At 40.8% G+C, this 24,867-nt stretch overlaps 1 protein-coding gene across 1 annotated transcript in view; it reads left to right on the top strand.

Moving 5' to 3' along the window:
• Positions 1–21,952, top strand: part of camk1da (calcium/calmodulin-dependent protein kinase 1Da) — a 59,813-nt gene extending 37,861 nt beyond the window's left edge. The window contains exons 4-11 of the mRNA XM_018662732.2: positions 5,925–6,063; positions 6,495–6,621; positions 10,258–10,333; positions 13,058–13,170; positions 13,741–13,819; positions 13,968–14,055; positions 15,065–15,326; positions 15,732–21,952. Coding sequence (XP_018518248.1) covers positions 5,925–6,063; positions 6,495–6,621; positions 10,258–10,333; positions 13,058–13,170; positions 13,741–13,819; positions 13,968–14,055; positions 15,065–15,326; positions 15,732–15,856 — 1,009 coding nt within the window. The 3' untranslated portion in view covers positions 15,857–21,952. The remainder of the gene's footprint in view (positions 1–5,924; positions 6,064–6,494; positions 6,622–10,257; positions 10,334–13,057; positions 13,171–13,740; positions 13,820–13,967; positions 14,056–15,064; positions 15,327–15,731) is intronic.
• Positions 21,953–24,867: the final 2,915 nt, after the last annotated feature.

Raw genomic sequence — 24,867 nt, 5'->3', positions numbered from 1 at the left:
TAAACACTAATGAACCTCAGACTATTCTCCCCTGACAATGAAGTTCCCCTTTGTTCTAGAGAGCTATTTAGCACCTTTTAACTTAATGGAGAGTGGATACTGGACATACATTTGTTAGGTGGCCAGAAATATAACCCCAGATGAATATTAAGGCTGTTCTGTGTTGCTGGTTGTGTAAATAGACAATTATTTGCGAACACGTTCTCCATAACAACCTTATAAGGTGATAATATGTGACATACTGTGTTTCCAACTTGTTCCGCTACCTTGCAGGGCCAAAATATATACTTAATGCAACTTTAATCAGTAACTTGTTTTTGTTTATGTGATATTGCTTAGTTAAGTTGTTTAGACAGGCTTCTAAAAACATTTCACAGTGTTGTTCTAAGCTCCTACATGTTATATGGAGAGACAGAGAATCACAGACAGAAAAACAGAGAAAAACACTGAAATATGTAAGACTGAGGATAAAAACATCAGCAGAGAGAGTAGTTCAGTCTCCCTTCTTATCTGGCTTTAGTGCTGCAGGCTGTTCTTCCTTAAGCAGCACACAGTAGCTTCATCACTATACAACTGATCTGTTTTAACATAAAGCTTTTGTGTCCATTATGTCTTCCAAAATGGTTACAGCAAAACTGTTTTACATGAGCACAAACTCAGCTTCGCTTCAGAGAGTGGAGCTTTCTGCCACATGAATTTGTATCAACCACAACTGTAATAATGAATTCATTTGTTATAATTATGTGCATTTATTGAGATGTCAGTTCTTTTTTTCAACAGACAGAAATCTCATTTAGGGACAAGGAGTTTTGAATATTTTCTGTGTAATTGCAGTGTGGTAGATCGATGCTGTCTGACAGCATTTCCTTAGTTCCCGTTCATCACAGCTTGTCTTACGTAACTTCGACTGCAGGGAGGCAATCAGTCCGTGCTGCTATGAAAATCAATGCAACCGAGTGCAACGTGGGCTTTATATTGATGTTGTTTGTGCTGTGAATTGCGTGTTAGTGAAAGATAAAACACATGCAGTGTGGAGACAAATTGACAAACTTTGAAGTAGTAAGGCAGCATGTGACTGTGATGAGGCATCATCAGAGCTTAGACAGGATCTGTCTGCTTTAATTTTACCTATTAAGATATTGTTTTTGGTGTGTTTTTGGAACTCTGCCTCATCTGTGGTTTTGTGTTGATAGGAAGCCTGTAATACAGAACACATTCACAAGCTGACAGCTTTTTCCTTTGTGTTCATAACTGCAAGTCTTTGTTTACACTGAATTGTCCTTTGACAGCAGGGGTGTGATCATTGCCAGCAGTTTATTTGAATTCAGCTGTGTTTTACTTGTTTATTTGCCATTTAACAAGAAAGCAGATGTACATTTTGGGGTATGAATGACAACAAAGGTATTTAGCAGTAATGACTAAAAATGTAGGAGTTTATGGATAGACGGAGGTGTGTTGTCTCCAAGTTAAAGCAGGATTCTCCCACAAGCCCCCAAACACCACACATTGTTTTTCTATTGACTTTTGGAGGAATATTGCTGTTTTACAAAATCTGGTCTCTAAAGTCAAATTTCAATTAAACATGACATTGTACTTCAACCTGACCAGAGGTTGAATCAGACAGTTTGTGAAAACACTGTTGTGGTGGTGCAGAGCCTTTAAAGTTACCCTTTGAAGAGTTTTATCTGAATCAGCTTGAAACAAATTCTACATTGGTTTGATCATTGTATATGTAATTTTGCATAATGTTTGTCTGCCATACCTCAGTATAGGGCTGGGAAATAAATTGATGATGATAATTATCACAATATAACTATATCTTTTGGCCAAGAAATGTTCAATGTATTTCATTTCCATCTTTAGATAGCAAGCACAGAAATGAATCACAGTCTGTCAGTCACAGTGCAGGTATGCATTGTGCAATGTAGGTTTTAGATTTATTAGGATTTAGATTAGATTTAACCATTATAATGTTCTTCCACCTCAGATTTAGACTGGAACATTTTTGACCATATTGCACAGCCCTACCTTAATATACAGTATGGATCTTAAATATGTTGTTTTACATTTTGTCATACTGTTTTCAGTCATACTTTTTTGTTTTATCATATTTTGTCTTTCCTGAAAGAACAGGCCTTTAGCTAATTACGGTATATTGCAAAGTAGATTAGATTTATTGTGCATTCCATTTAATCTGGTACAGTTTCTGCTTATTTTATTTCTTGTTTGTTACTTCCCATTTTCTATTAATTCATAATCTCAGATACTGAATGCCCTTTTCTGTCCAGGAAAAGGTTAAACAAACCTCTATGCTTTGAATTCCACAAGATTAAAATCAGTCAAACAAAGTAATTAACAGTGCTGTGTTTACATGCATACTTTACACGACTACTTGCATAACCTTCTTAAAGAATACATTCATTAACGTGTTTGCATGGTCCCTAGTGTTTTCCTTTGTTTGATAGTTTGATTAATGTCTGGAATGATGTGAGGTAGCCTACAAGTCATCTGTGTTAATTTACAAATTCAAAGCAAGGACAAATGATCAAATCAGATTTATTTTATTTTATCTATAAATTTATGAGTTATTGCTTAATAGCTGTTGAGCTGTGTTATCAGGTTAGGGCTCCACTGATTAAGAGTTTAATACAGTTAGTGTAATTATAGTGTTTACATGACGGTTTCCACAGTATTGCCTTAATCTGATGTAAGTGGTCATGTGAACAAAACAAACATCAATCGGATGAAAGAAAGTGAAGCGGAGATGTAAGTGCAGGCTCAGAAACAGAGAGGTCCCTTCCCTTTCCTCCCTTGACGGCGACTGATCACCACAGCAGCTCAGTAGCTCCAGTTAGATCTCTGACTCTCTGCTGTGATTAGTTAGTCTGGCCCCAAGACTGCAACAGCTCTTCATCTCTGCCATGCTGAACGGCACGAATCACACATACACGCACACACACGCTTGAAATTAAGGCTCGCTGTCAGCTGTGATGCACAACCGTTGCCTCGAGAGAGCGGTAGGAATGCCCGCCTCTAAACGGATCACCTGATGGAGGAGAGATGGATGGAGAGTAGGGGAAATGGGAGGCAGGAGGAATGATGCAACATTTTCTCTAGAAAAATGTTGATATCTGAAATTCATCTGTCGATAGTTGGAAAACGATGCAATCAAACAAAACGATGGCTGCACCACCAGAAACATTTTGTCCTTTAAGTAAACATCTGAAGATCAGCAGTCTTTTTAATTTTCGTTTTGGAATCTCATTTTAGATTTGGAAAGTTGATTCATGGCAACTCCCCTAGTTTGTGATATAAAATTTAGTGTTAGTGTGGTCATTTACAGTTACTGTTATTTATTTATGTTTTTTTTTTTCTTGAAGTTCAGGTATGAAGTTGAATCTCCATGAGCTGATAAGCAACAACAGATTGTGAAGACAAACTTCTATTTCATCTGTTCACAGCTTTTAAGTGTCGACAGAGACAGTTCAGAAAATCCATCTGGATTTAGCTCATCAAGTGCTTTTTAGTCTGTATAGACGATGCTGCTGGTACATGCTGTGTTTTGTTTGCCACACACAGTGGCAGTTCAGTTCGGCATAAACAGAATGTTCCGTATTCTCATGAGTCCAGTTGAAACCACACCCAACCAGCTGTACCGGTCCGATTTTGGAGCCCACCCACTGAAAGCACAGTCTGTACACCACCACACAGTCCTCAGAGGTTTAATCAGCTGAAGTGAGCAGCCTGTATGGATGGACTATGGGTGTGTAGGGCCTTTAAAGGTCAGAAACAGAGGGATTTCTGGTGTCATGTATTGTTGGAGTAAAGAGGGGGTTACTTCATATATATCAGACGCTCAGTGGTTTACTGTGAAGTGAGTACTGAATTGAGATTTCGCACAAATCAATCATCATCGCTTTGTGTTCTCACATGGGCAGAACTTTTGAGGGTAGTATGTAGTGAATACATTTCACACTTAGAATTCCCACACAAATAAATTGACAGAGAATAAATGTAGCACATGATGTGGTAAATAGTGAGTGATATCAAACACAGCCTGAGACATCAGAATCATCAGGGAGCTGTGACCTTTGACCTCCTCACTGTCGGATGTGTTGAGATTTTGAGATCAAATGAGAAAAGCCGATTAGAAGTAATTTGACAACCTTTCACTTTACAGCCTCTGTGTGTGTGTGTGTGTGTGTGACATTGTGTTAATTGTGTGTGTTTGCCTTTGATGTGTGTTACATGTGTGTGAACATGTGCAGGTCTTTGTGTTTTTTAATGCTTTGTGCGTTTACGTATTTGCTTTTAATATGTTTTTGGCCGTGTGTGTGTATGAGATCCTGGCCTTGTATGTGTGTGTACTTGTGTGGGTGCTCCTGTCTGATTGCCATGGTCTCCTTACGCAAATGCTTACGCAACCATGCAGCCTGGTGGCTGATCTCCCTTTTGCCGTGTGTGTGTGTGTGTGTGTATGTGTGTGTGTGTTTAGCCCTTTCTTGTCATTCCCAGACATGACTGCCTCTGAAACCAAGCAAGTCGCCGTCCTCTTTGAAGAGGGAGAGGATTAGCAATTAATTCTGATCTCTTTTTTTCAGAAACTTCATTAGAGTTTAACTTCCACAGGCTCTAATCTGATCTGTCGCCGTGACGACGCCCCACGGATGCACCGGGCCACTGTGTGTGTGCGCGAGCGTGTGTTTGCCCTTGTGCATTCTTGTGTGTAGATGGTGTGTTGTATGTGCATGTTTGCAGCCACTGGTGTACTTTAGTGCTTGCGTGTAGCTGCCTGTGTGTGTTTGTGTGTCCTTTAATGTTCTTTTACTATCATTATTACTTGTAATATTTCCATTAGTGCTACTGTGTTGCTGCAGTTACTTACACCACAGTTTGAACTGCAAATATTTCAACTGCAGTGGCTGTGGAACAACATGACATTTTTAGATGGTATTGTTTTAGCTGAAGGAGGAAGTCATCCTCCAGCAGGTGGAGCTATGTGTCTGTATAGCAGGTGATGAGCCGGTTTTCATCTGTGCATACTGTATGTATAACACAGTAAAACTGAACAAGTTATTTCATGTGGTATGGAGTCATAAAACATAAAACTAACTATTGAAAGAATCTGCTGGAGGGGAGAAATGCAGATAAGTGTTTTCTTGTCTCAGTGTGAGTTTCCCTTTTTATGCTGCCATGCAGCAACTGATTACATTCTGTTTGCTTAAACAAAGCTGCTTTACCTCTTTTCAAGATCACGTTTGTTATACATTTTTACACTGAAAAGTTCTTGTTCATTTTTTTGCCTGCATGGTTCATTATTACTCTCACACAGACGCTGCATTAAAGGAAGCTAAAATTTGAGTCTGAGAATTAAATTTTTCTCAAAATTGTGCTGCTCTGATATTAATGGAATTCCAAAAGACACAGATCTCATACCGTTCAAAGAATAACTGTGAAATATTGCAGAATTAGAAAATTATGTTTCAGTCAGAGAGAAGTCAGAAAATCTGTAAAAACCCAGTTGGGGATCAGTGTGAAGGATGAAAGGAAATAATAATATAAAAATAATAATATAGGAGAATCTGTTTTCCATCTCTTATCACATTTTCAGAAATAAATTTCAGAAATATGAATATGTTGCAAGGTATGGTCAAGGCCTCAGGGTATATGAGTATGTGTGTGTGTGTGTGTGTGTGTGTGTGTGTGTGTGTGTGTGTGTGTGTGTGTGAAGTAGCACATGGCTCACAGCTTCTACACACTCTTGGCTGGAAACATTTACAGCTCATAAATTACCAGAAACCCAGCAAACACCCTCCCCCCCAGCTTGTTGCCAGTTACTGCCATGTGTGTGCATGTGTGCATGACAGAGTGTGTGTATGCATGCGAACGTTTTTTTTACATGCATACTTTTTCCTATTCCGCAGGGTGTCCGGCGGCGAGCTGTTCGACCGAATCGTGGAAAAAGGTTTCTACACTGAGAAGGATGCGAGCACGCTGATCCGACAGGTCCTGGATGCTGTTAACTACCTGCACAAGATGGGCATCGTGCACCGAGACCTGAAGGTACTGCAACACAAACACACACACACACTTTCCCCGCCTCCTCACAAAGGCCTGACCACACATACACACACACCCTCACTCTCCCCTCTCACATTTCAAATGCACAAAAGTGCTTCGTTCTCAATGGCAGCCAGTGATTTACCACAGCAATAAAGGCTTGTTCTCAACACATGCAGTGCATTGTGGGTCAGCAAGGCGCGTGCCGGGTGTTGGAAAAGGGATGATTGGTTAGAGCAACCTCCATAGAACAGCTGTAAAATGAGGAAGAAAACAGGGGGTCGAACACTCGCATTCATTTTGGATACCTAGATTTTTCTTACTTGAAACTGGTATTATTGACCATAAATTTAAAACCAATGAAAGTCACAGATATGAAATGACAACACCTTATTTTCCCTCTTTCTTTCTCCTTTTCTGTCTCCCATCTCCAGCCAGAGAACTTGTTGTACTTTAATCCTCAAGACGAGTCAAAGATCATGATCAGTGACTTTGGTCTTTCCAAGATGGAGGGCAGTGGTGATGTCATGTCCACTGCCTGTGGTACTCCAGGATATGTGGGTAAGCTAATCAGTCGTCCCTCACCTCTGACAATCTGTAGTCTTTGGTCTCTTTCTTTCTCTTTTCCCCAAAAAGTCACTAATTTACACACTACAGTGTCCCTGAAACCCACAGTCTTCGCTGTTGCTACTAGAGATAGACCGATATGGTTTTTTCAGGGCCGACACAGATTATTAGTAGTCAAAGAGGCCAATATTTGGAGCCGATATTCATTTGCAGTAAAAGTGAAAATATTGACGTCAAAATTTTGAATAATACAAACTCTCAAACACTTAACTTCATTTAAATGCCTTTAAGCATATGTTTATTAAACAGCTTTTCAGATTTGCAACGTGTTAAAGGTTTTTTTTATTTAGACAATAGATATCTTTGTTTTAAAATTCTAACAAAAAGTGCAGGGAGCTCCCAGGCTCAGCAGCATGTCTTAGCTCGGAGCTTCTCCAGAGTTTTGTTTAATGGAATCTGTAACCCCACAAAATAATGTACTATGAAATGCTTGTTGTCCTTGGAAGTAACCACAGGTTACTACTGTGGGTAGTAAGCCAATTTATGGCTTATCATACTAATGTTGCTAGGTTAAGTCAAAGCAGATAAATATTTGTTTAATCCATTCCTTAGATATTTTTTGGCTCTGTTTCGTATTGGAAAGGTGTGTAATTTAGTGTAATGCAGTGTAAATATGAACTGAGCTGTTTTTACTTGGATCTCTGCAGGTGAGAATCCTACAAGACACATTAAAAATTCAGTGAGCGCATGTCATTTCCATCTGACACCATTTATATTTCCTGCATCATCTTTGTTCATTCAGTGTGATCTGGAGCACTGTGTGAGTGTGTGTGTGTGTGTGTAGTGTTCATGTAGTTAATCTGTGTGTAGTGTTCATGTAGTTAATCTGTGTACACCTTGCAAACACACACACACACACACACACACACACACACACACACCAATCATGCTTATCACTCCCCAACAGACAACCCCCCTCTGTCGAGCCAACACAGAGCGCTGCTGCTGTGTGTACACGTATATGCATTTACAATATTTTATATTTTGTGTGAATTTGTGTGCATCTATGTGTACTTGTGAGTGCAGTTGTTGGTGTGTGCAAACATTTCTGTGTTTGGAGCGTGTGTGTGTGTGTGTTGTAAGAGACAGATGTTCAGTGTTGACAGTACACACTTCACGGTGAAACACAAACAGACTGGTTGCTCTGATCATGTTTCTGACAAACAGCATACAAACTCTCACATAAACAAATCTGTCAGAGAAATACAGACTGATACTTGAATAACTGTTTTAATTTTAATGTTAAACTTTGGAAATTGATTTTGTAGCACCCCCATCAGACCAACTGTACTACAACCAGCTGGGCTTCATGTCGTGTAACATTTTGAATTTTCAGAGCTTGTTAAATTTTTATCAGTTGCTCATAAACTGCCTGCTTGTCTTTATTTTGGTGTAGTACCTCTGAAATTTTACTTTTAGAAAACAGCAGGTATCAATGACTCAAACATAGACATGGAGAGGCACACACACCCACAAACACACACACACACACACACACACACACACACACACACACACACCCCTTCTAAAAATCACATCACTCAGGATTTGACTTTAAATGGTCATATCCTTGCATCAATCACTCTCACTTTTCCCTCCCTCTCCCTTCATATGGCTCTCTTTACCTCTCTCATCCATCTATCCCCCCATCATTTAGGGCTTCACACTCAACCCCTACCCTCCTTCCTCTCCTGCAGAGGTTTGCTTGGCCACAGGGCATTTCCACTCCAGACAATGTGTGTCTAAATATAACTTGGGTATAAATAACCCAGGAACGCGCCAAATGAAAACCAGATCCAAATGATTAGCGTGAGTACGTGCATGTGCAATGACGTGCTTTGTTTTACCAAACTTAAGACGAACTTCCACCGACAAAGTTACTTCCTTAGGCCTTTAGTGTAACTGATGCCCGCTCACCATACTGCAGGAACCTGAACCTAAACTGAACTTGTCCCAATAACACACAACAGTAGGTCTAGACAATATGGATCAAGTATGTGATGAGTGATAGATTAGTCAGATGACATGGTGGGAAGTTCAATTAAACAAAGTCTTAAAAATCAAATGTAATGGACACTTGAACATCCTAGAGACCTATAAATTCCTTGGTAACAGTGGTGACTTTATGCTTCTCTAGTTGATGTTACTAAAAAGTCCAAACAATTTAGTCAACACAAGTGTTTTGAACAGCCCTGATTTTTATCATCCTGACAAAACACAATACATTTCTCTCCATAACACATTGATCTGTTGGTTTACATATAGGACTCACTCCTCACTCACTCTTAAGTTCTTTATTCATTGTAACCATGACAACTAAGGTTCTCTAACCCTAAAGAAGGACTTATTTTAACCCAGCCTTTTCCTAAAACTTGTTTTTGTGCCTAAACCTAACCAAACTGTGACCATTCCACAACCTGAAGTAGGTTGGAGGACTTATTGGAAAATGAGACACACCATCTGAAAGCTGATGCTAACGAGTCACAACTTTTGGCACAACACAATCAACAGTAACAGCAGTTTGTTTAGAAGAGCCGAGTGGTTATCGTAAGCTGAAACAGAGACTCAAACTTCATCAACTGAAAATCCAAAGTCGATAACCTCCCACCCAGTGTTTGACAGGTTATTTGTAGTACATGCAGTGTCCAAAACACCCAAACAATGAGTATTAAACAATAGAAAATAAGTCACAGTACGTCAAAATGGAAAATATATCAGGTCACTGCTGCATTAACATTACATAAACATTATGTGTTTATTCTGTATGAGTTTTAAACCTAAGTAACATTTTGACCCAGCACTTACTTTTTGAAGTAGCGAGCACCAGACACAATGACCTCAGTGTGTAAAAATGTCCTAATTCTGAATCCAGCAAAACAAGAACACACACACACCTTCACAGTGAGTCTGGGCAGACCTATAAACAAACTTGAGCACTCTGATTCAGCACACGTGTGCAAAGTTTATATTTTGCCCCAGATATGAGTGGTATTTCGTCATATCTTGCTATGTGTATGTGCATCTGCTTGCCAAATCTATTTCGAGCCAGCCTTGTGTGTGTATGTGTGAGGTGATGTTATGATGAGCTCATTGTCAGCAGTAATTTGCTCTGTCCGGGGCCTCGGTAATGAGCTGCAGAGGAAGGTCAGGCTGGGCCAGTCAGCCTTACTACGACCGAGAGCAGAGACAACGACAGAGATGTCTTAGGTTTGATAGTCACAGGTCTCTCTGATGTCTGGTATGACTTATTGAAGCCGTGAGAACATGTACCTCCTGCAGAAAATTTCCCACCATTAACCAAACTGACATGTGATTTTAATTTGGATAGATATAGCGAGCCTGCATATTTTCTCTGTATTCAGGCTCATAAAACAGCTATGTTTTCACATAAAAGTTCCATACAGCTTTAACAAGGCCTCAAGCTCACAAGAGGGTGAAATACTACTAAAAACACAATCCAGATTTAAATACATAGTTAAACAACCACCAGACTACTGCAAAATGGAGTTAGATTACCAGCAGTAAGAACCCAAAATAATTAATACACACTTCTTTCTCTGTCTCTCTCAGCTCCAGAGGTTCTTGCTCAGAAGCCGTACAGTAAGGCAGTGGACTGCTGGTCCATCGGAGTGATCGCCTACATCCTGTAAGTACCAACTCGCCCTCTTTGTGTGACATCACACTGTACAGCAAGTGGTTTCATCCAAGCACTCTAACTGGCATCAGTTCAACTGCTGTCAGATTCACAGTTTACAAGGTTTGTCACCAGAAAGAACCACATTAACACTTCATCAGATGCTCAAATTGGGAAAACTGACCTGCTGTCTACATTATATCAGTTACATTATCATTACTGTACTTTGATGAACCATATATTTTGACTAGATGTTCAGACCCAAGACTGGAGACTGGCAGACCAAACTGCTCTTGACTCAATACAGACTAGTTTCCTCCAAGGTTTGACTCTTGCATTCTCATTGGTTCATTACCCACAGTTATTTGATCTATTAATATTAATTAACAAAAAGCTTTAAACTTATTAAAGCTTTCATATGATTTGAATGGACATTATTATTTGTATATATATTCATGCTTCTGTTGAAACAGTTCTGCACACACATCTTTTCCTCTCCTTTTCTAGCGACTGGTAAAAGCACCACAGCTATTGAATTCAAGTCAGACACACATGACATATGAGTGACTCACTTCCATTTAATCTTGTGCACACACACACGAAACCACTGGCTGAGCTAGGAAGTATTACAAACTCATAAAACCCAACAACACTTAAAACCACCCTCACATTCTCTCCAAGCTCGATAGCACTGATTTGTCATGCATTAGTAACTGCACAGCTAGCAATGCTAGTGGATGCTAACATGTGCGTGGAGCCTAATGCCCTCAGAGGTCACATAGCTCTACTCTACACTGAAACACTTACGTTGGTCGCACGTGTGTTTGTTGATTTTACCCTGCTTGTATTTGCCTGTGCGCGCATGTGTTGTGTGTGTGTGTGTCTGCGCCTGTGTGTGATGATGTTGCTCATGTGCCGTCATCAGAGCCAGATGGAGCTCAGCTGAATGGCCTTGTATGGACATGGAACTGCAGGCTAGATTTCTTTTTCACTTCTATATTGTTTTTTTTTCTACTGTGCCCCCCCCCCCCCCCAACACACACACATGTTCACTTATGGTTAGTGTGTGTGCACATGCTGGAAAACTACACTATCTGTGCTTACCGTAATGTGCACAAGGTTGTTTTAGAGCATACATGGAATGCGAGCGATGCTACGGGTCATTGTGTGTGTGTGTGCGCGCGTTTGTGTAGACCATGACCCCCAAAGTATGTACAAGGCTGTTTACACTTGAAGCCACCGCTTTAATTATTTTAAGGTGTGTGTATTTCTGCATCTGTGTCTCATTTTATACGTATATGTGTGTGTGTGTGTGTGTTTGCGTGTGTTCCACCTGACAGATGTATTACTATCTTGAGCGTGAGGTCAGATCAGGGGTCAGAGGTCAGAGATTAGAGGTCAGCAGCAGGTTAATGGGATACAGAGTATGGGATTTGGCAGAGAGCAAGACGTGCACAAACTTAACAAATGTTTGTGATTTGTGTTTAAAATGAATGTTATCTCACATTTTCTGTTATATCCTGAAAATTTGTGTGCTTGTGTGTGTGTGTGTGTGTGTGTGTGCCTTTGTATATCTGGAAACCATGTATGAATAAAATGAGGTTTTGGTGCAGTGGCAGCTCAGTGGTGAAAGTAACTTTTTGTGTGTTTGTTGTGTATGTGTGTGTGCCCATGTGTGTGTATGTGCGTGTGCGTGCAAAGGGGGAGAAAGAGCGGCTCCCTGCTGGCAATTACCACAATTAGCGTCGGGATTCAGACCTTGTTAGCTTTTAGCTGTTGCTCAGGTGGAAAGATCACATCAGGTAATCAGCCATGATAATCACCCGGGACCTTGAGTGTGTGTGTGTGTGTGTGTGTGTGTGTGTGTTCACTGGGACGGATGGTGAGTGACGTCCGAGTCTCCAACCAAACGTGAAAGCAGAAAAATAAAAGGGAAGCATCTCTTCACACCAGGTGGGACCTTCCCTCCTTCCGTCCTGGTGTTCATGTGTGTGAGTGTTTATGTGTGTGTGTGTGTTATGAGTGTGTTCGATGAAGTGGAGGGTGAGCTCCCCATCCTCACGACAAGCAGCACCTTCTTTCTTTTTTTCTTTTACTTCGCGGTGCGTGTGTGTGTTGTGTGTGTATTGATGGAGAACGGCATTTTAATGAGTTTTTAAGAAAATCTCTTGGTGCATCCAGAGCTTGAGTAATGAGGTACAGATGATGTTTTTTGTTGAACAGCAGCTCTGCTGTTGGTTCAGGTGGCTCATTATGGAGATTCAGACTGGTGCTCCCCATCACAGGGAACCAGTTATCTCATGTTAACCTGATTAAGATGATACAGCCAACTACTGTTAACACTGAGAGTAAAGGGACCGTCACATTAACCACTGCTGTGACCAAAATCACTGTCTCCCAGCACAGATATAGCTATGACAGTTCAAGCTACAGAAATGACACCGTTGATATACTTACACATTTGAAAAAAATCCCCTACAGGCAGAGTAGGGATGGGCATTGTGGTTGAAGTTAATGTTTGTCTAATATTGATATTCTATAAATCACATCATAGTAGCTGTGTGCAAAACATTTAATTATTAATGAATGAATTACTTGATTTGTACTGTATGAATAAATGCAGTAATAACTGAATGAATAGTTAAATGAATGACAGAATGAAGAACGGAACAGATGACTGGATGTAGGAATCAGTGACTCGATCAGGGATTGACTGAGTAAACTCCTTGTCTGCAGGCTGTGTGGTTATCCTCCGTTCTACGATGAAAACGACTCCAAGCTCTTCGAACAGATCCTGAAAGCCGACTACGAGTTCGACGCACCATACTGGGACGACATATCGGACTCAGGTGAGCCTTCCCCCTCTCTCCTCCTTCATCCATGACCAATGGTCTGTCCTTCTCCTCCGTCCAACATGTGGCACATATGGACCACACACCACCTCTCCATCATGGTCTCTGACATCATCTGTCTGGAATGGGAGTGTGTGTGTGTGTGTGTGTGCAGGGTCACTCACCAACATTGTTATGTGCACAGCCTGGCAGTAAGACCAAATCTGTGTTGTGAAAACCAAACTTAATATGACATTTTTTTCAAACTGAAGACTGTTGATAGCCATGCTAGCTCTGTGGATGGATCAGTCTGACGGTTTGTCGTCCAGACTGAAATATCTCAACAACTGTCAGATAGATTGCCATGAAATTTGGTACAGACATCTGTGGACCCAAGCTGGTGATCCCCTGACTTTTTCTCCAGTGCCACCATGACAGTGACATTTTTCTGTTTTATTTGTGTCAAAACATCGCTTTTTAAAGAAGATTCATTCAAGAACTGCATAAGAAAATATATTTCAAGTTGGTATATTGTTTGCGTATCTAAAATTATTGATGACCTATTTAACATGTTTTATTTTCTCTCAGCCAAGGATTTCATCAGCAGTCTGATGGAAAAAGATCCAGCCAAGCGTTTCACCTGTGAACAGGCACTCAGACACCCATGGTGAGAAATGCACACACACACACACACTGTCAAACGCAGCCTAACAAAAAGGCATAAAATCAATATAGATACTGATGTACAGTCAGAAGTGCTAACAGGGAATATGTGTGTGTGTGTGTGTGTGTGTGTGTGTGTGTGTGTGTAATAGGATCGCTGGGGATACGGCTCTCTGTAAGAACATCCATGAGTCAGTCAGTCGACAGATCAGAAAGAACTTCGCCAAGAGCAAATGGAGGGTAAATTTTGTTTACTACACTTTATTCTCTGGTTTTGGCTCTGTTGCAGCAGACTGTTGCACTACTCCAGTACAACTCCTCAAATAATTATCTGTGTTTTTAGAAGATGAATCACTCTGGTTAAAACCTGGCCCGCCATATGGTCAGGAGTGACAAGAGAGTAACCTGCAGACATTAAAGAAATTAGACTTTCTTTAAGAACTGCACCCCACACAGTGTGTCAGTTTCTCTTTGTTTTACATCCAGCTTGTGTAACATTTGAACATCAGATGTTTTTAATGGAAGATGAAGTGCAGCAGAATACCATATCATGGTACTTTAGCACCAGTGTACATTGAAAGCAGATTCTGGTCTCTAACTTCAAAGTTATTATGAAATGAAAAATCACCAAAAATATTCCCCCTCCTCCTCATGAAACTGTGTGTTGATCTGATGCCAAACAATCAGTTGAACTAAAAACTTCAATTAGTTAATGCCTGCCTCTCTCTAACTGATAATCATTTGTGTTATCCCTCACTGATATGTCACACCAAAATTTCCCTTTTTAAAGGTGCTATATGTATGTTTTTTTGCTATCCCAACATAGCAAAAACAGTCTAGAAGAGCTAGAAGAGCTAGAAGAGCTACTCGCCAAGACCTTCCACAACTAGCTAGAGCCAGTTGTGGAAGGCAACCGCAATGTTAACTCTTTTTTTGCTTCGAGGTTAGCATGCTAGCCGGCTAACACCAGCCACCAGCCCATGCCTTCTCGTAACACCACTTATGAGAATATTCTAACCTCTTGTCTTGTAAATGATGTTCAAAAGCTCTTACAAGTAAACAGCTGCTAATGCTAAAGTTGTGTAGCGATAGCAAAAACTTAAAGGTAGCACCTTAAACAAGATGCTATTAGAATGCTGTTTCACTAACATTTCAATCCCAAAGGCTTTTATGAATTTGAAGTAAAATGGGAGTTCTCTGCTTCTGTTCTTTTTTTCTTCTCATCTTTCCATTTTCATCCTCTCTCCAGCAAGCGTTCAATGCCACTGCCGTGGTTCGGCACATGAGACGGCTGCAGCTTGGCAGCAGCATGGGGAGCAGCATGGACGCCTCCAACCCACCGACCAGGCCAAGCCAGACACAGAAGGCAGCCCAAAACCAGAGCCAAGCGGGCCAGAACCAGTCAGCTCAGAGCCAAAACACCGGCCAGGCGGCGCAGAGCCAGAGCACCAACATAGCCGCCAGCAAAACCTCTTCAACTGACAACAACATAGCAGCTCCACGCAAGGAATGTGAGTATGAGTCAGTAGTATCAGTGCCACCGGCGAGGCAAGAGAACATATGTGCATGACAAAAAGTTAAAGACTTCATTATTTGCTAAACCCTTCATCCAAACAGCAGTTGTCCAATCCGAAGCCCAGTTTTGAATCTCCCCACAAGCCAAAGTAGTGTGTATGGGGCCATAGAGAGATATTTCATATTTCATATGAAGATTCACCCATCTGTCAGCTAAAGTTGTCATTTTAGCTGGCAAAGTCAGTTACCAGCCAAGTGTGGAAACAGTGTTTCAAAACAAAAAATCTGAAGTGATAAATCTGCCACCATTATCACTGCATATGTGGGAGAATGGAAAGCTTAACTGGTGAAGCAACAGTAACCAAGTGCTGCAGGTTTAACAGCTAAGTCTTCCCTGTCAGGTGTAACCACGCCAGTCACGCCCTGCAGTCTGGCGTCCGCAGCCTCTTCTCCCGCTGCAGGAGCAGAGCTGAACCGGCCACATCCCTCAGCGGTGCCCGCCCCAGTGCTCACTGAGACCAAGTGACGCCAGGTCCCGCGGGGAACCAGCTGGGAGGCCACAGCGCTGTGAGACAGAGAGCAACAGAGGACAACAGGAGAGGAAGAGGATCACCCTCTTCTTTGCCCCTCCCTCGTCTCACTGTACTTCATCATGGAAGCCCCCCCAGCTGGTTCCCCGCCCTGCTCCCGGGAGAGCAGAGGACTTTACCTCCACACCTCCGATTCAAGCCACTCAGCGCCATACTGTACACCCACCACCCACCCACCAGAACAGCAACAGCACGGCCACTGATTCTCATTGAGGATGTTTGTACGGCCAGCTGTGATTGGTTGGTATTTAATGATAAATGGGTGTCAACTGCTCTGCACTTGAGTAGTAATTAAAGGTTCAGGAGAGGCCGGTGGTATCATATTATTCAATGTCAGTCAACATCAACTTCCCTCTTGAATCTGGTCTTTCCTGCGCCACTTTATTTAGCTTTTTTTCCAATTTAGGTTTGACTGTGGGCAACTGGATTATTTTTTATTATTGTTGTTCATTTAAAGGTGCTATGTGTAACTTTAAACAAACATCATTGTCAAATTGTGCTACTTTGGTATTATGACTTTAAATAAATAAGACCATTGCCAAGATGACTGATCACTATTGCCTATACAAGTGTTTTTCTAAATTAAGAACCCATTTCCCCCAACCCCCCTGTTTCATCTTGTTTCCACCATCACATTCTCTGAAATTAGCGCCCTTCTCCATGAAGCAATCAAGAACATTTCCCTCCAAATCTGACCTGAGTGAAATGCAGAATAGAGGCTGGCAGTCGTCTGAGTAATGACCTCATTTGTTTACAGAAATTTGTTGTGAAATCTGTTGCAAACTAATGTGACAATGATTTATCCATGTAAAAATGCTACACATAGCACCTTTAAGACCTTTTCTGTGTCCTTATGGGCTTGTTTGTCTGTTTGTTTGTGCTTTAAGAAGTGCTTTAAAAGTACCATACGACTGTTGAGATGTGAAAACATGAGTAAGCGCTTTATCTATTTTGCACAGAGAGGGTCAGATATGTTCTCAGACACAGATTAGCCGCCATCCACTTATGTTTTTCAGACAGAGATTAGAGATTGTAAACCTTTATTTAAAAAAAAAACAAAAAACAGAGTGGATGTTAGAGCATTGTACAACTTGTTTATTGTCTGAAGATTTTGATTTGTTTATTATTTTCTTACTTTATAAGAGTTTTATAACAATCACCCTTTAAGGGGCATACATACAGGTTGCTATGAAGCATGCAGCAAGTTTAGCATAGGATAGGAAAAGACAGAGATATGTATTTACTGAGAAAACTGCCTCCAGTTGAGAATGTTTGTGACTAAAGATAGCTTGCCATTTGACTTCCCGAACTAAGGAGCCACAGGCAGCGCAATTCAGTTTCAAAGTTGCGAAAAGATACAAGACATGTTAGAGACCATCTCAGAGATATTAAACTGCCTCCCACGAGGGTCGCCATGTGAAGTTGGAGAAGCTGTTGCCTGCTGTTGTTCCTTCCCCCTCTAACAAAGCCATGATCTCACCCTCTCACTTCATCAAGCTGCACCCAGTTCAGAAGTGCTCAGGGAAAACTGCAGCTGCACTGTGTGCTGGCAAACACTGGGTTTCCTGGTTTAGGTGTTTCTGTCATGGTCCAGGCGTTGTGGCATCATGGTTAATGATCCAGGGCTCAGGACGTTAGCTGTGTCCTTACTGCAGAGTTGTAGTGACTCTTGAACATTGAGGACTCAGACCTGATTTCAGACTAAACCACCGAGGATTAAGTTTTGAACTTAATCATCTTAGACACTGCGTTTTTTCCTCAGTGCTCAAAAGTTTTACCTGATCACCTGGTTGTTTAACACCACAGGCCAAATCTTCTGTGTAACAACAGAAAACATCAGTGGACTTGCAGTTTGGGTGGGACAACAATTTTTTGTGTAATTTGATGGTTTTTTAGATTTTTCTTAAAAACATATTGAACAACTAAAGTCCACAACTTAATGTCTCATTTGAATTCTTCAATAGACCTGAACGTGACTTTCTCTTGACTCAGATATGACTCAGATATGGCCTTTCAGACATAACTTAAAAGGCAGATGTTGGGTGCTCACTCACACATATCAGATTGTCATGTCTTTATTAAATGCAATTCTACTGATCCCTTTATTGTGAGTTGTAGCCAAAGACAAGAGCTAGGTATGAAGAGAATTTGGTTCATTCTACAGTACTTGATGAATTAGCTAGAACAGAACTAGTCAGATCTGAAGTTGTTTAAGACTAAAACTAAGGGCTGAGCTCCAGCTACAAATGAACCTGGAGAGAACATTATTGACTTTTGACCTTCCCTTCCTAACCTGTTGCCATTTATCTTTTTTACTAAATCCACAGTGCTGCTGTAAGGTATCTGCAAATTATTCACAGTGCTTGTTAAAATCTGTACGGCACACTAGGAGAGTGTGAGACCACAGGTGAGTTAAAGTCAAATTCAGTCAAAAGGCTCACTGCATCGTTCTGTGTGTTGAGCCCAACCTATTTGGCACTGAAGTTGACTAAAACAATCAATCAAAATCTGTCTCCCTCCCCACTCTGCTCTGCAAGGACAAGTCCAGTGTATTTGTATTTTCTGCTCAGTTTTACATCATTGTTTTCCATTTTCTTCTTACTGATGACAAATCCTATGGAGATACCAAAATCCACAATGTTTGACCGTCCTACCCTCTCTGTGGTTTTCAACCACAAGATTTGTTCCTACTGAAGACATACATGTTTAAAAATAGTCACAATTAAAGGCCAGATAATTTCTTTAAACAGCAGGGCGCTGTAGTTATTAGCAAATAATACTCTGTTAGGAGTAAATAGTGCATTGATTTGGGACTATTTTCAGTGGAATCACTCCAGTACCCTTAAGGCTTAGAAAACTTTTCAAAAAAAAAAAATCCATCATGCTGGACTTGTCCTTTTACAGAGCAACTTATTGTATTCAGCTCATTGATGTGTTTGGACCCCTAGATCTGCTGCATTGTTATTCAGCACTTCAGCGTAAATAATGAAAGTTGCATTGTCCCAGCAATGACTCCAGTCACAGAGTTATAGCTTAAACTTGAAAGAGCAAGGTGTGTAAGCAAAGTTAACCTGATTTATTTTGTTTTTTTTAAATGTGCTGTTTCAAAGCAGTCAGAGAAAGTTAACTTTTTAGTGTTTCTTACTGAATTATAGCACCCATGTATCTCCTACATGACTGCACAGTCCAGCTTTCAGAAACCTATAATTATTCTGACTTTTTTACAGCGGGGTCTTGTGTTACATTTTTCTCAACTATCCACACTCTAAAGTCAGTCCATGTAATTATCCAAATGTCACTGAGGGAAACTTTCAACCATGTAAGGGCTTTTTTCCAATGATCACCTTAATCTGATTATTCACTGTAACCATGTATACGTACCCATTTACTGCTATGCATTTTTTAACATTTTGAAGTGTTTTTCAGCACTTTTTTTCTTGGAAGTGGAATCAGGAAACACAAAGGAAACATCAGCAGCTACAGTTCAAAAAATGAAGATAACTGTTTTAGAATAAACAAGTGCAAGACACCGAATCCCTGCCAGATCCTTGACAATTTCAATCACCTAACTATTAATCATCATTATTATTACTGAATGAGTTACATTGTAAAAAGATGTTAATGACTTGTCAGCCTGGACTGTAAGGATACATTCATTGAACACGATGCAGTCCACTTCAGTCTGGATGTTTTGGGTTTACGAATGTGCTGTGAGGCAGGCAGAGGGTTCTGGTTCATGCTCCTCTGTGGTTTAATGTCTGCTGTATTTGTTTGCTAAAGAGAGAGAGAGGAAAAAAAAAACTGTTTTCTGAATGAATATTTCCATGTTAAAGATGCTACTGTAAATAGTTTGTGAATATGAATGATCATTTTCAAGATAATATATACGAATGTTTTGCTGTTCAGGCATGTGTGAGTGAATGAGTGAGGGAGTGTGTGTCGAGGGAAGTTGATTGTATTCTCTATGGAATGTTTAATGTAGGAAAAAAAAAAACTGAATTCCCCTTTACTCCCCACTGCAGTTTGCTTTTATACACTGTCCAGTACTGTGACTGCCATCTGCAGAGCTGCACAGCACAGTTTAATGCCATCAGTGTTCCACCACCACTTCAGTGTGACTCCTACTGAAAGTGAAAGCATCGTTTACTGAACTCAGGCTTACGTTTTTGCCATTCTAAAGGAAGAAATCCAAAGCTGTGACCGACTCAGAAACACACTGTTATGGGTGCGAGGGCGACGACGAGCCGCTCTCGTCCACTCATTACCCTAATATGAGCTCACACTCCTCGGACCTTTTTTTAAACGAAGACGCTGCTGAAGTGCATCGTCGCAAAAGATGAAAACACAAGCATGTCAAAAAAAGTGCTTCAAGAATTCAACTTCACCATGAGTGTTTGCGTAATCTTATATGCCCTTGTATGATGTTAGTATCTCTGTATTATGTAAAGACGTACACAGGCTGAGATGCCCAAGTCCACGAGAATCTGAAGTTGCTCACTGGCAGATAAGATTTCAGCTCTACCAACAGTTTTGAGAGGCAGAAAGCTAAGCAGCTTGGAAGCATTTAAAGATACCATGTTCCAACTGAAATTGCCAAATCGCTATGTATTAGAGTGACTTCCTGCTAATTCCCTTCACACATAAATAATGTGAAAATAATTTACTGATTGGCCACTCAAGACTTTATTGTACCAAAACCCACAAATTATGAGAACGTGAAGTCATTTATCGGTGGCTGTGGCTTTGGGAAGTTTAAGACTTTCATTCCAACTGTACAAATGGATTTCCATTGGCCAGTGTCTTCAACTTACCTGTAATTGTGGCTACGGCCACAACAGCAGTATAGCCTAATAGCTTAGCACTGTTCCTTGGGCCTTGGTAAACATGACAAAAACTATATCAAAAACTTTGGCTTTTTTATGCATTAATGACCTTGAAAGTTATTATGTTAGCTTAGCTAGTGAGGCATAGCCTCATACTGGTTAGCTGGAAAGTGAGCTAGGCTAAGTAGCTAACCTGTATAGCTTTGAAGTGAAATTCTGAATCATTTTCTCTTGAAGTTTTTATCAAGAGACCAAAAATGACTTAAGGATGTGTTTACACTAAAAGGTGTAGCATGTGCAGCACGTTAGCAGAGCGGCTCCAGCGATGTATTCGTGTCTACACAGGAGGTGTTCAGGCAGTGCTTTTTGGAAGCACTCAGAGCCCCATACACAATCACTGCAGTTACACACGTAAAACACTGGAAAATCATCTTGGAGAGTGAGAATGTGCTTTCAGATATATTTATGTTGCCTGTGCAGACAGATGAATTGTGGCTGAAATGCTTTCTGTCTGGATCAGACCTATTGCCAACTCTGCATTCAAGGAATTATGTATTTTACAGAGGATGCTTTGTTAACAAAGATGTTACCTAATTTTACACAAGAATATATTTGCTATGTTGTCAGTTTAAGTTCTTCATCTGATGGTCTATGATCATCAAACTTCTTTGAATTAGACAAGGAAGTAAGATGCAACACGCACATATATCTAGGAATCACCAGCTGCTTTAGGACTGAAAAAGTTTTTGTTAGTTTCAGGAAATGAAGCACAATGCTGCCATATCTCTGGTCTACACTAAACATGGAACTCAACCATTAAGAGCAGCTCTGCCTCTGAGAAGTGTTTGTAGGGCTAAAACTCTACATGCTGTTTCTTGGGACCTGGCGTTTCCCTGTGCGTGTCCTCGTCCAGAGCCCGCTGAGTTAGCTGGCTGTATTTACTCTCTGCATGTGACCACAACAAATTCCCATCCTGTGCACCGTCGTCACGTTGACGACACCCTCATGTCTCGGAGCGGGCGCCGCCTGCTGCACTTCTTGTGCTGTGATGATGATGATGATGACTTTCTGTTAATGGGGCTTGTATATCCGATGCCTTCGACAATCATGTGCACATATCAGAGTTACCATGACGACACAGGCCAGAGCAACTGATTGTGTTCGGTTTGTCTTTTCTCCTGGAATAAATCCTGAATGATCGTAACACGACTCCTTACCCATCTCTCTCTTTTTTTTGGTGTGTGTGTGTTTGTGTGTGTGTATGTCTGACAAAATCAGATGGAGATAGCTTATTAGTATTATTTATTCTCAGAAGGATTACATTCCTACAAATATGAACAGGAGTCTCTGTGTGTACATATGGAAACAAAGCAGACACCAGACTCTCCCTCCCACTTTGATCAACATATAATCCATATATGCTGTACAGCAGATGTTTAGCAGAGAGAAGACAGATATTGCAAACACTTGTGGCATGTGTTGCCTTTGCTAGCACATGTTGGGATATATTATCAGGGTAAAGGCATTAAAAACACACTGCGTACAGATGTTTCCTCCTCATATTAAAGTATGATCAGACTGAACGGTTTCTCTTTACGTTTACTCTCCAGTATCCACACTTAAATGACCAACCATTGTCCTCGTAGATCACCATTATAAAATAGACATCTTTTAGACATCGACTGTTGACAGTGGGCAGAGCAGGAATCCGTCTTGATACGTAGGTTGGGCCTGGTGGGATTCTCATCAGTTCTGATTGGCTTGCCCAAACGGAAACACACAGCAGACTCAGCTTTACTTAATTTTGCACTGCAGTAAACGTGCATCTGTTCCCTCCATTGACTTAATAGGCATTTTTGGCATATTTGAATTCCACTCTGCACTGTCCCTGAATTCAACTTAACAGAATAACAATCAGTGGGAGGTAATATATCAACTTAAGACAGGAAAGCTGCAGGCGGCTTCCTTGCCCTTTGAACACCACAGTTATTAAGCTAACATACATTGCTCATGTTCAAAAGCACTCTCACTCTGGAACTTTTAAATTATCATCAGCCGAAGTGGGATGAGATGATGTTGAGTTTTCCCTGGTGAGCGGTGTTAGCCTGAAGGTTTGTACTTGTTCATCACAGATAAGTTGTGTTAATATTGGTCCTTTATCAGCAGAGTTTGGCCTGTTGGAGCTTCCTGTGGTTCAGGTCATTACATTTCCTCTGCTTTCCTTTCCTCCATCTCAGCTGGAGATTTTCCTCCTGACTGTCTTTCTATCTCGGATGAATGTGCCGGCTCATTCAAAATTATTCATCCCTTAGAGACACACACACACACACACACACACACACACACACACACTCACACCAAAGCACTGAAATGAAAATTGTGAAATCAAAGTATTTCACATGTCTTTGACACTCCATGCCTAATAACATGCACACATTCAGCATCACACTCGGACACATACATACACACACAGCAGAATTACATTTCTGTTGAATCAAAATTTCCCTTCACATTCACACACATATACACACAGATACAAACACTGCTTGTTGACATTGGCTGTCAGGCTGTAAGTGTGTTTGTGCTCAGACTCACTGATCTCTGTGCCTCTTAAACTGATTTCTCCTCATGTTTAATTCAGGATCTCAGCCTAGCATCCCCTCCTTCTCTCTCTTTCTTTCCCTCTCCTCTCTCTTCCATGCAGAAAAATGTTTTGTTCTTTACTAAGCAGCATATATATTCAGTAACCCTAATTAGGAGCAGATCGTCTGAAACAGTGAGATAACACACAGTCTCATAGGAAATGGAGGAGGGATGGCAAGTGTGCAAAGACCATCTGTGTCATTTGGACAGACAGTTCAGGATGCAGACAGCAGGGGGTGATGTGATGCTTCCCTCTGCTGCCCCTAAAAACTAAAGCAAACTATAAACAGTGTTGGAAATTACCAGCACCACAATTATACCTATTACTTTGAGAAACATTTTATTTTCATAGGGGAATGGCTTTGTCTATTTAAATGCTGTTACAGAACTCTCAAGATCCTCACTCAGCCATGAAGTGGAGATGTGGTAGATGACAGTGAAGACAGGCCAAACTGAAATCAAACCATCAACACTGTGATTAGAGGAGATGTGCTGTGAGCATTAGGGTACCAAGGTGCTCCAACACAAACTGTATTAAGTGAAAATGAAAATAAAAGTGTGACTTAAAAAAAACATTATAACATAAAAAGTGTTTCTGAGTGAAATTATTACGGGTTTAAAGGAGCTATATGTACATTTTTGCGAATGCTACGTAGCCAACATTAAGATTATCAACTGTTTAGAAGAACCGTTGCAAGTTCAGCATCAAACTTAATTCCTCTCCAGTGGTAGAGCGTAACACCACTGTTAACTATTGTTTTGCTTCTATTTCTATCATTTCTTATCCTCTATTGATGTTAGCATGCTAAGCAGCTAGCCCTGGCCTGTCCTGTCTCATAATACTACTTTGTAATAGTGAGTCACCTTAGCATCCAGTCAGTCCTCAGTCTAACATGAGAGGATGAAGAAGTGAGGAAACAGCTGTTAATGCTAACGCTGGTTATATAGCTATAGCAAAAACTTACATATAGAACCTTAAACAAAGGTATTAAGTACTTATCCCTGTCCATCCAACCTGCCTCTCACTTCATTGTGTATTGGTGATTTGTTTTCCTTACATTGACCATGGTCTCGTGATGTCGCCTCCCTCCAGAGCTTACCGTTTTCCACAATGAATTAGAGGAATATTTCAGCGACGTCCCGCTGCTCAGAACACTGCTGCCCACACAAACACATTCCAGTCACTTGATGGACCAGACACACACACACACGCACACACACACACACACACACACACACACATACACATACACATACTCCTCCTCTCCCCAAATAGCGCACATATACACATACAGTGCCTCTGCTGACCTTAACCTCTCTTTACACTCTCTGTGTGATACTGTAGAGCTTAACTGAACCACTGGTGTGTGTGTGTGTGTGTGTGTGTGTGTGTGTGTGTGTATGGGGGGGGTATTTGTTTTTTGTACTCCAGTGACCCAAATGTTAACATGCTTCTTCAAAACACTGTCAAGTTCACACTG

This window comes from Lates calcarifer, linkage group LG18 (genome assembly GCF_001640805.2).
Source record: "Lates calcarifer isolate ASB-BC8 linkage group LG18, TLL_Latcal_v3, whole genome shotgun sequence".
Taxonomy (NCBI): domain Eukaryota; kingdom Metazoa; phylum Chordata; class Actinopteri; family Centropomidae; genus Lates; species Lates calcarifer.
The sequence above is the reverse complement of the archived record's forward strand: the minus strand, read 5'-3'. Positions and strand labels throughout refer to the sequence as shown.